Genomic DNA, 12,531 nt, shown 5'->3' with positions numbered 1-12,531 from the left:
TGATTAAGTAGATATATTTAATACAAACCATTTAAAATACAGTTGGGGCAGATTTATCAAGGGTCAAAGTGAATTAGAGGGAATTTTCGAAGTAAAAAAATTCGAAATTCAAAGTAATTTTTTGGATACTTCTACTATCGAATAGAATACTACGACTTCAAATTTACTTAGAATTCAATTCTAAGTAAAATAGTTCGAATATTCGAATATTCAATAATCGAAGTACTGTCTCTTTAAAAAAACTTCGACTACAATAGTTCGCCAAATTAAACCTGCCAAAGTGCTATGTTAGCCTATGTGGCTAACACATATCAAAGTAAAATTGTTCGATCGTACGCTAAAATCGTTCGGCTCGTTCGATTTTATTCGATCGTTCGATGGGCAAATTTGGTGAAAAATACTTCGACTTCGATATTTGAAGTCGAAGTATTTTAATTCGATGGTCGAATTTCGAAGTATTTTTTACTTCGAAATTCAACCCTTGATAAATCTGCCCCTTAGAGTATATGTTAGCTAGTATCTTAAAGGACTACTATAATCTACAATTACCCTGTTGAACTGTCAATAACATTTAGGAGCAGATTTATCAAGGGTCGAAGTAAATTCGAGGGAATTTTCGAAGTAAAAAAATTCGAAATTCAAAGTAATTTTTTGGATACTTCGACCATCGAATAGGATACTACGACTTGTAAAATCATTCGTATATTCGACCATTCGATAATCAAAGTACTGTCTCTTTAAAAAAACTTCGACTTCAATACTTCGCCAAATTAAACCTGCCGAAGTGCTATGTTAGCCTATGGCTTCTTCTAGACCATTTTTCTAAGTCTTCACACATCGAAGTAAAATCATTAAAATCAAATAAACGATTTTACTTTGATCGTTCAATGGCCAAATTTGGTGAAAAATACTTTGACTTCGGTATTCGAAGTCGAAGTATTTCAGTTTGAGGGTCGAATTTCAAAGTATTTATCACTTCAAAATTCAACCCTTGATAAATCTGCCCCTTATAGTCAATTCATTTAATCAGCCACTGCCTACCTGATATGCAGGGGACAAATGGTGCTACAGTTAACCATTAGCTGTATGGAGACCGGTTGTCCATTTCTAACACATACTCCCAAAACATTCCACTAGGAGCAGACCTTGACTATATGTTTAATGATGTAGCTTGATTCTGCTATGATATTTGCTTTATAATTTTTACATTATTTGTCATTATTATTATCATTACTATTATTACATTATTTACTTTCAGAACTTTGGGTGGGAGATGAAGGCAACTATATATGTGAAGCTGAGAATCAGTTTGGTAAAATCCATTCACAGGCCACTATCACAGTAACAGGACTAGGTAAGACCATTTTGTTAAATATATTGATTGCATAGGGTATGGATTGTTTGACTGTAAGGTGTGTAATGTGTCTATGTCATTGGTAGAAATTACACATCAGGGAAAACACAATTTATCTGAACTCATAATCTTAGTACCGTATATATTTGAGTATAGGCCAAGTTTTTCAGCACCAAAAATGTGCTGAAAAAGTCTTCCTCGGCTTATACTTGAGTCAGCGAGCAACAGCCCCCTACTGCTTCGCGAATGTCTGAGCTACTGACCGGTGTCCCGTGCCCCGCAACTTTGTTTATTAAATTATATTAATAATAATCTGTCTGCTGACTAAAATAAATAATAATATGAGCCAATTCAGTCAAACAGAATTTAGCAAATGCTACAGCCTGCAGAGATTTTTTTTAAGAAGGGTTTTTTGATTATTGAACTTACTAGTAGCTACTGCATTTCCCACCCTAGGCTTATACCCGAGTCAATTAGTTTTCCCAGCTTTCGACAGTAAAATTAGGCACCTCGGCTTATACTCGGGACGGATTATACTCGAGTATATACGGTAAGTTATTTGCTGATGCCCATTAAATATTTCCTGGGCTTCACTTTTCATTTGTAGGTCATCTAATCTTCAATACACTGGTTAGTTGTTGGTCAGTGCTGACATAGTGGTAGACCAACAAAAATATTTTGGACTAGTTGAAGTGCTTGGACTACTGACATTAGTATGAGTACAGAAACATACTGAGTCCAGAAATATACTCAGTACAGTTGTGGGTGTGAGCTCTCCAATGTTCTTCTAGAAGTCCTTCTGCTAAGGGCAATATTGCCTCATATTTTATCAGTAATTAATTCTCTGCAAAAAGCCACCATACCTCCAAATATGCTGTACTAAATTTTAGCAGTAAGTACCTTGTATAGTATATAGGAGCACGGAAGCCTATGGATGAACATCTTTGAAATGCTGTAACCAATAAAATACATATTTGCCAGACATAGCACTGATTAGACTATGGGATTAGACTGGGAGAACATTGGAACATTGATTAAAGGGTGAAAAAGCTGTGAAAAACAATTGGAGAGAGATTTTTTTTACTGCAAATTGTATTTTTTCTCTTTTTTTTGTTTGTAGTTGTTCCTGTTATTGGAGAGAGTCCCTCTGTCGTCAGTGTTATTGAAGGAAATCAGTTTACTCTGCCATGTGTTCTTCTAGCTGGAAATCCTCTTCCGGAGAGGCACTGGGTCAAGGACAATGTCGTGGTAACATCTAATATTATAATATTATCATTTATTTTCAAAAATCTCTATTATAATACACAAAAGCCATGAATATCATGTAAATTATATCCTTGTAATCAGTGCTTAGTGATTTGTCACATAACTCACATAAACTTGTGTATTTTAAGAAATAATGCACCACTTGTTGTAAAATATGAGGATATTAGAAGTCACCTTTCAGTTCCATCGACTGTATCAAAGCACATGACCCTTGGACTCATGCCTTTATATGGTCATGGAATTCCTAGGTGACTTATAGGGGCAGATTTATCAAGGGTCAAATGGAAAAAATTAAAATTTTGAGCTATTTTTTGTGTACTTCAACTAGGGAATAGTCCAAATTCGATTCGAATTTGAAAAGAAATCGAAAATTCGAATATCAAAATTTAGCCTGTACTGTCTCTTTAAAAATTCGACTTTGACCATTCGCCATCTAAAACTTGCTGAATTGCTGTTTTAGCCTATGGGGAACCTCCTAGAACCTATTTGGAGTCAATTGGTGGACTTTTTTCTTTTTTTAGAAAAAACTTTGAATCGAATTCGATCAAATGCGATGTTACTTTGATTCGTATTTGAATTCGATTGAAAACAGCCTATTCACCCAAAAAAACCTTAGATCTTTTTAATAAATTTCAGTTGGTCTTTTTTTATTCAAATTTCGATGTTTTTTTATTCGAAATTTGACCCTTGATAAATCTGCCCCATAATGTTCTCATATTCCAAAATAGGGGGTACATTATTTACTATATACAGTGTATTAATAATATTGTATATACAGTATATATATATATATAAATCATTATTATTATTTTTTTTTGCATCTTTCTCAAAGGACTTTATGTCTATATATATATATATATATATATATATATATATATATATATATATATATATATATATATATATATATATATATATATATATATATATATATATACTAATTACTAAGTATCTTTTAATAAGATGTAACATTGATATTCTGAGACATATTGCAGTTGGTCTTAATTTTTGATGTTTTTATTTAGTTAATAATCTTTTTAGTTTAGCTGCTCTCCATTTGGTATTTTATCAGCTGTCTGGTTGCTAGGGTCTTATTTAGCCTAGCATCCAGGCAGTGGTTTGTACAAGAGATGGGAATATGAATAGGAGAAGGCCTACATAGCCTCATAAGTAATGCAAAGTAACATAACAATAGATTTAAAGCCTCGCAGAGCATTCATTTTTGGCTGCTGGGGTCAGTGACTCCTACTTAAAAGCTGGAAAGAGGCAGAAGAAAAAGGGAAATCATTCAAAAGCTATAAAAAACAAATAATGAAAAGCAATTGCAAAGTTACTAGGAATAGGGCATTGTTTAAAATACTAAAAGTTAACTTAAAAGTGAACTAGCCCTTTAAACTACATCTTATTTTTTTTCCTGTTGTTTTTCAAACATTTGACATTTGAAAAACATTGTTTTTCAAATGTCTCTGTAAATTATACTATGGGGCACATTACTATGGGTCGAATATCGAAAATCGAAGTTAAATCCTTCGACTTTGAATATCGAATACCGCAATTTGTGATCGAAGGAACTATCGTTAGATCGATTTTAATTCATCGATAGAACGATTTTCCTTCCATCACAAATTGCTAGGAAAGCCTATGGGGACCTTCCCCATAGGCTAACATTGGTGCTCGGTAGGTTTTAGGTGGCGAAGTAGATGGTCGAAGTTTATTTTAAAGAGACAGTGCTTCGACTATCGAATGGTCGAATAGTCGAACAGTCGAACAATTTTTAGTTCGAATAGTTCGATTCGAAGTCGTAGTCAAAGGTCGAAGTAGCCAATTCGATGGTCGAAGTAGCCAAAAAAAACCTTCGAAATTCGAAGTTTTTTTCCTTCTAATCCTTTACTCGAGCTAAGTAAATGTGCCCCTATAATTATATATGATCAATCCAAATATTTTTTGGCACAGCTTGTTTCAAACCCATATATTAGTCTTCGCGTTGATGGAAGCCTTCACCTTGAAAGAGTTCTCTTAAAAGATGGAGGAGATTATTTATGTACAGCAAAAAATGTCGCCGGCACAGCTGACCGGATAACCACCATCGATGTACATGGTAAGCAAATGGCAGCATGGCGGATACATTCTAGCTGTTAATGTAGAACTTTTGTTGCATGTACCAGTTACATGATAGTCAAAATATTTAGATATACAGTTTAAAAAAGATTTATTCCCCCCCCCTCTGTTTTAGTTAGCCCTGTCATTCAACACGGACCCCAGATTTTCAGTACCATTGAAGGAATAGCGGTGTCTCTGCCCTGCAAAGCAAGTGGAGTGCCTAATCCAACCATCATTTGGAAGAAGGTAATAACAAATAATGTTAATGTCATGTAGCACCCAGAGAACTCCAATTTTTTTTTTTTAATCTTGAGTTGGTTTTGCTACCGACAACTATCATGAATATCCACTACTGTCTCTGCATGGTGCTGAATAGAAACATGTGCACTTTAATGGTCGTCTTCCCAAATGGAGAAAAAAGGTAATACGAGATAGAAAAATCCTTCCTAGTCCGTAGCAATAATAAAAACATCCATCACTCCATCATTCATATCATCACATCCACTCCATCACTCAATGGACTGCATTACTAATTTTTTTTAGAATTTTCATTTACAAAGTTTTTAAGTTTGGATACAAATTTGAGTGTTCTTCTTTATAGAAAGGAGAGGTCGTTGTTCCCAACAATGATACCATTATCGCTGAATCAGATGGTACTTTGCACCTTTCATCCCCGGGAGGTGAAGATTCGGGGGAATACTCCTGCACTGCAATCAATGCTGCCGGTTATGCTGCCCGCAAAGTTCAACTAACAGTATATGGTAAGGTGTTCCTCCTATCCTTTAAAGGAGAACTAAACCCTAAAATTGAATATGGCCAAAAATGCCATAGTTTAACTTATTACTGAACTTATTGTACCAGCCTAAAGTTTCAGCTTGTCAAAAGCAGCAATGATCCAAGACAGGGGTTCACCATCTTGGAAAGTGTGACACTCGCATGCTCAGTGGGCTCTGAGCAGCTGTTGAGAAGCTAAGCTTAGGGGTCGTCACAAATTATCAAGCAGAAAATTAGGTTTGCCTGTAATATAATATCAGCTTAAACTACAAGGCTAATTATTAGATTCTCACCCTAGCTCCTATCGAACCCGGAAACTGTTTAGCGACTACTTCCGACAGTGGAAGACCGTTTGCGAATTGTATAGTTTGCACCAATGTGCAGTAAATGTAATAAAACTTCCTACTGAAAAAGTCATTATGTTTGCTCCAAAAGATTACGACACCTTCAAGCACTTCTTAAGAGTGCGCAATCAAAATGCACAATTAAAATTCACAATGCAGTAAGAATATTACATTGCGAGATGTGTATTTTTATTCTTATTGGTGCGAATAGTTCTATATCTTTGCAACTTTAATTACATTCCTCCCTGAATGTCTAATAAAAGTCCAATAGGCTCAATGCAGTTCCCATTGACTTCTATAGGAGCTACACTTAGGGGCACATTTACTTAGCTCGAGTGAAGGATTAGAATGAAAAATACTTCGAATTTCGAAGTTTTTTTTTGGCTACTTCAACCATCGAATTGGCTACTTCGACCTTCGACTACGACTTTGAATCAAACGATTCGAACTAAAAATCGTTCAACTATTCGACCATTTGATGGTCGAAGTACTGTCTCTTTAAAAAAACTTTGACTACCTACTTCGCCACCTAAAACCTACCGAGCACCAATGTTAGCCTCTGGGGACCTTCCCCATAAGCTTTCTAAGCTTTTTTTGATCGAAGGAAAATCCTTCGATCAATGGATTAAAATCCTTCGAATCATTCGATCGAAGCATTTGCGGTAAATCCTTCGACTTCGATATTCGAAGTTGAAGGATTTTATTTTGAGGGTTGAATATCAAGGGTTAATTAACCCTCGATATTGGACCAATAGTAAATGTGCCCCTTCATAAATCTCACATTTTTAGAGTTAATATATATAATTTAAAAAAACATACGTTTTTAGAGAAAAATATATGTGAAAAAAATAATGCCAAATACTAGTAAATAGGCCCCTTAGTGCAGCAGAACCACTTCTTCTCTCTTACAAATGTATTAAGTAACATGGCAGAAATTAGTCTCAACACAGTACATACTTTTGTTCATTACTCTAGCATTACTAGAGAGTTCAAAGCTAATTGCTGATGGGTTGTTAATGGACTTTGGAAAATTTGCACAATGTAGGCTAGCAAGCATCTTGAACTTGTTTCCAAATGAATGAATGGGCCCTATTTTTTTTTTCTTTAGTAGATACAAATAGAACAATTATTTGCCCTGGAAAATCTGTAAAATGTATTAGGAGCTGTGGAAAATCTAGCTTGGTCAGTATTACACTCTGGTGACCAGTTTATAGCTGCTGTTAGTACCTCAGTTCTGGGAAATGACAGGGATGATATAAAGTTGTAGCCCGATTTCCTCTTCCCTTGAGCCATGGAACAAGTCTTTGGAAGAGTCTCTGGGTATATGTCTTTGTGGCGTGTCCTCTAACGTTAATATCTGTGAACTGAAACCAAAACAGGACTTTGTTCACAGTTAAGTACATTTGTAAGGAAATAAGCTGGCTTGCCTTGTTTAACCATATTGTTTATGGAAATGGCTAGCAGATGTGTATTCAGATGTAACTCATTAGCGCATGTGTCTTAAGAAACCCAAATAGACAAAATGGCACTGTTAAACAAAATTGCCGGCTATGATATCCTGTGACTCATGGCCTTGGATTTCCTCAAATTAAATTAATGAGATTTTAATTATTTAGGATGCAAAAGTCATAGCTTCTGAAGGGATAAAGTCAATTACATGTGAGATGAAATATCCCCAATGGGCTGAAAATGAGTGAAGTTGCCTCCTTACTCGATTTTAATTGTCAAACAAAATGATTTCCCCCCCAAAACCAAGCAATAAATAATAAACATATTTTCCCATTGACACTTGGATTCTGATACTATTACAGCGGATATATGTAATTTAAAGAACGTCTGTTTATATAACTAATCTGATGCAATTTGCAAGTCTTTCAGTACAGGGAATGAGGCCAATTACATCACATGTGTTTAAAAGGCTGAGCACCAGCAAATCACAAGGCAGAAAACAGAAAGTTGCAGATGGCGGATATATAGCAAATATATCTGCAACTTTAATAACACTGAAATGAGGTCATAGGAGGTAGTTACAACTAATTACAGTTAAATGTGCTGTTAATTACTTGCTTCCTGCAATATGTATTTTGCCTAAATTTTTACATGTCCTGACAGTGCAGGTATGAAAGAACCAGAAAGAGTTTATTATATTTTTTCAGATACAGATGAGCTGCACCGAACTGCAAATTAGCTCAGGTTCAGCCTCTGAGTTTGTTATAGTGCAATAATAGAAAGAAACAGCAGTGAAACAATGGCTATTTCAGTTTTGCCGGTTATGCAAGTGAACTCAAGCTCAAGCAGGAGATCATATAGATCCTATCTTGGGTTACATAGTTGTAGCTGTTTTATTTTACTGTAATCGTGGCTTCTGCGGTCTACAGCTTTACATAGGGCTGATTTATTCATTTTCTTTTCCTACGATTTCTGTAAATCATAGTAAAGAAAGTTCCTTGATATTTTTTACTACAATTTTTTTTGGGTTGATTGCTTTTCCGCCCCTCAATTTATTTAGATTTATTATATATACATTTTAGAAAAAAGAGTGGTCCACAAAAATACCATGATCTAAGGGGCCGATTCACAAAGGGATGAATATCGAGGGTTAATTAACCCTCGATATTCGACTGGGAATTAAAATCCTTCGACACTGAATATCGAAGTCGAAGGATTTTAGCGCAAATAGTGCGATCGAATGATCGAAGGATTATTCCTTCGATCGAACGATTAAATCCTTCGAATCGAATGATTCGAAGGATTTTAATCCAACGATCGAAGGAATATCCTTCAATCAAAAAACTTAGGAAAGACTTTGGGGACCTTCCCCATAGGCTAACATTAAAGGAGAAGGAAAGGTTAAAACTAAGTAAGCGTTATCAGAAAGGTCCATCTAAATATACCAGTAAACCCCCAAAGTAATGCTGCTCTGAGTCCTCTGTCAAAGGAAACACCACATTTCTTTCCTTCTATTGTGTACACATTGGCTTCTGTATCAGACTTCCTGCCTTCAGCTTAAACCTCATTGCCCTGGGCAAGAGCATGCTCAGTTTGCTCCTCTTCCCCCGTCCCCCTCCCTTCTCTACTGTAATCTGAGCCCAGAGCAGGGAGAGACTCAGGCAGGAAGTGATGTTACACCACATTAATACTGCAGCTCCTATTCTAAACAAACAGAGAGTTTCTAGCGCTTTTTACTCAGGTATGGTAAAACATTATACAGAATAAATATAGCATTCTAACTTGCACTATTGCAGCTAATCTATTGGCAATAAAATGCCTCCGTAGCTTTCCTTCTCCTTTAAGTTCGGTAGCTTTTAGATGGCAAACTAGGGGGTCGAAGTTTTTTCTTAAAGAGACAGTACTTCGACTATCGAATGGTTGAATAGTCGAACGATTTTTAGTTCGAATAGTTCGATTTGAAGACGTAGTCGAAGGTCGTAGTAGCCCATTCGATGGTCGAAGTAGCCCAAAAAACACTTCGAAATTCGAAGTTTTTTTACTTCGAATCCTTCACTCGAAGTTAGTGAATCGCCCCTAAGTGTTTTGTCACAGTTTCCACAAATTCACAAAAATGTGATTGTTAAAATTAATGAATCAGCACTTTCAAGCATTTTCAAGCATTTCTAGCTGTACCAAACTATGTTCTGTTTGTATCAGTGATCTAAAGGCCACTACTCTAGTCACTTGGACATGAATAGAACTGCCACTGGCTCTCCTGCTGGGCTAACAATTATCACTACAAAACTCAGTAGGATTCATTTATCAATATTGTGATACGTGGGCAACAACCCATGGCATCGTAGAGTACAAAAATTGACTCGGACTCCAAAAACACCAACAAACAGGTAAAAGTATAATAATTTATCTCATTATTTCTAATATCCAACTTCGAGCAACTCCGAATTCCAGAATGAACCTTATTTATGAAAAAAGGCCCGAAAAACAGAGTCGGGCAAAACTTCGGAGCTTTCCCTGAAAACTCTAAATTGTTCAGAGTTTTCCGCAAAAACTAAGATTTTTTTGTAGTTTTTTGCTCCTAATCCACAAAATCATCGGATATCAGTACGGACATCAGCGCAGACACTGGGACCTTCCCCATTGACTTATACAGGACCTCGAGAGTTTTTAGATCCCGGGTTTTGGATTTGGAGTTTTTGTACCATTGGACTTTAATAAATCTCGAATAATTTGTGGGGGGGGTTTCTCCGAAAACTATGAATTAAATTTGTGGGGGGGGGTTTCTCCGAAAACTATGAATTATTCGAGGTTCGGATATTAAGAGCTTGATAAATAACCCCCGTAATCATGGGTTTAAGGCTCTCTCGACACCTAAATCCAGCGTTTCTGCTGGTGAGTTGGTCTACTTTTCTGCATCTCTGGGCTTTGTCTTCTATAGAAGAGCTCATGTTAATCAACCAAATTTTTGCTTTCATTGTTTTTTCTGTAGCTGGCTGAAAATGGTATCACTGATTGTTTTTTATAGTTTTTTTGCTCAAGAAGAAATTTAGCCAGTGTTGATAAAGTAGCCCCAAATGTGTCCAATTGGCCTAGAAAAAAAGTTCACTTTATTCTTTTCACCAGCCACCAGACAAGACATGTATCGTGTCTGGCACAGTTTCCAGTAAGAATGTATGCTTCCTACCAATGCTGAAGATTGCCACGTGTTTGTCTTTTTCAGCCACATTGTTTATCCACTCACTTTGCATTTTGTTTTTAAAGCAATAGCCTTTGGTTTCTAAGATATTTGGTTTGACATTTTTGTTCTAAGAAGATACATTCACATATGGACATATAATATGATTTCACTAGTAAACCAGTTATTTTTTATATTATGCTAATTACAGGTTAAAGGTTTTCTTAGAGAACCTTATAAATAGTTCTGTTAATGATGTTTTGTGATGCAGTCATGTTGTACCGTATGTCGTACATTAGAATATGGAAGCCCAACATGGTAAGTAATTCCTTTTGTACATAGGAAGTGCAGGATGTTCTGGCTAAGGTTGGATGCATCTAATGATATAACCATTTCTTCTCTTTAGTTAAGCCACGGATTGTGATCCCTGAGGCAAATGGAAGCTCAATAGCCCAGAACAATCAGATTGAAATATCAGTGAGAGCAGGAGATGATGCAATTCTTCCATGTGAAGTAAAGAGTGTCCCACCCCCATTTATTACATGGGCTAAAGAGACACAGTTGATATCTCCATTTTCTCAAAGGTATAGTATTTTTCAGTTTGTTGAGGTATGTGTATCTCTACCTTTTCTCATGATATGTGTAGCCCCTTATCATGCTGGTGACATCTTAGTGTCAGGGTCATGGCCTTTAAAAACTGAATTTCCATTTTCTAGCAATTCCATTTTCTAGCAATTTTCTAGCAGAGGGTACAAATGTACTAATGCAGACTCATCATTTTAAGTACTTTTAGGGGCAGATTATCAAGGGTCAAAGTGAAAATTCGAAGTAAATAAAATTTAATTTTGAGCTATTTTGTGTACTTCCACTATCAAATAGGCCAAAATTTGATTTAAATTTGAAAAAAAATCGATTTAATTTTAAAACTTCGACTTCGACCATCTGCCATCTAAAACCTGCCAAATTGCTGTTTTGGCCTATGGGGGACCTCCTAGATCCTATTTGGAGTCTTTTTGAGGCAAATATTTAGTTTTGAATTCGATCAAACGTGCTATAACTTCGATTCGAACGTTTCAAATACAACCTATTCTCCCGAAGTTTAAAACTTCGATTTTTTTTATAAATTTTGATTGGTCTTTTGTTATTCGAATTTCGAAGCTATAGGAGTTCGAAAAAACTCCCATTACTTCGAAATTCGACCCTTGATAAATCTGAGATTTGCTTTATTTCCATTAAACATGGCACCAGGATAAGAGCCCATTTTCTATAAATGAATGCATTCTGCTTGGACAGAACAAGACTTAGGGTGTTTTTTAAGGGTTGGATCGATGTGTATGGCTCAGATTTAAATGTTGTTTGAGATTTAATCATCTATTTTTCTTTCTTTCTTTTCCAAATGTGTTCCCCCATGCAAGTCGCAGAGGATTACCCCCTTGGTGATAGATTTTCACTTCCTCTAATACTCCTACTCATTCATTTTTCACACTCAGCCTTGTTGCTACACATAATATTACTGTTGTATTACAGGCACAGCATTCTCCCATCAGGGTCAATGAAGATATTTGAAACCAAAGTTTCTGATGCAGGCATGTATACATGTGTGGGCACAAATTTAGCCGGAAATATCACACAGTTAGTAAAACTCAGTGTCTATGGTAGGTATTCTGACTCTATGCATTTTGTGCAATTTTCAGTTAGTGTTACACAGCCTGTATATTAGTCATTGTAGCTTGCCATTTATTCTTTCATGGTAATAGCAGTGTAGTGTTTGGGTAGATGGGTAAAAATTTGAAATATTTGGATAAAATGGAGTCTATGGGAGGCCTTTCTATAATTTGGAGCTTTCTGGATGATGGGTTTCAGGATAACGCATCCCATATCTGTACTGAACCTTTATGAAAAAACCTGCCTAAAGGTGACATAGTTTTCAATTAGAAGATTTTGTCAGTAAAGACGGTAAATACTAAACTTAGAGAAAACTTTTATTACATTCCCCATTAGTATATAGGTATGGGACCTGTTATCCAGAATGCTCGGGACCTGAGATTTTCCGAATAATGGATGTTTCC

At 35.9% G+C, this 12,531-nt stretch overlaps 1 protein-coding gene across 1 annotated transcript in view; it reads left to right on the top strand.

Annotated features, from left to right (window-relative positions):
- The window catches only part of hmcn1.L (hemicentin 1 L homeolog), a 149,382-nt gene that overhangs the window by 39,383 nt on the left and 97,468 nt on the right, over nt 1-12,531 (top strand). Inside the window, 7 exon segments of the mRNA XM_041590706.1 lie at nt 1,259-1,354; nt 2,475-2,602; nt 4,574-4,718; nt 4,854-4,966; nt 5,322-5,481; nt 10,869-11,046; nt 11,990-12,117. Of these exon segments, the coding sequence (XP_041446640.1) occupies nt 1,259-1,354; nt 2,475-2,602; nt 4,574-4,718; nt 4,854-4,966; nt 5,322-5,481; nt 10,869-11,046; nt 11,990-12,117 (948 nt within the window).

This window comes from Xenopus laevis, chromosome 4L (genome assembly GCF_017654675.1).
Source record: "Xenopus laevis strain J_2021 chromosome 4L, Xenopus_laevis_v10.1, whole genome shotgun sequence".
Classification (NCBI taxonomy): domain Eukaryota; kingdom Metazoa; phylum Chordata; class Amphibia; order Anura; family Pipidae; genus Xenopus; species Xenopus laevis.
Note: the sequence above shows the minus strand (reverse complement) of the source record. Positions and strands in the feature narration are given on the sequence as shown.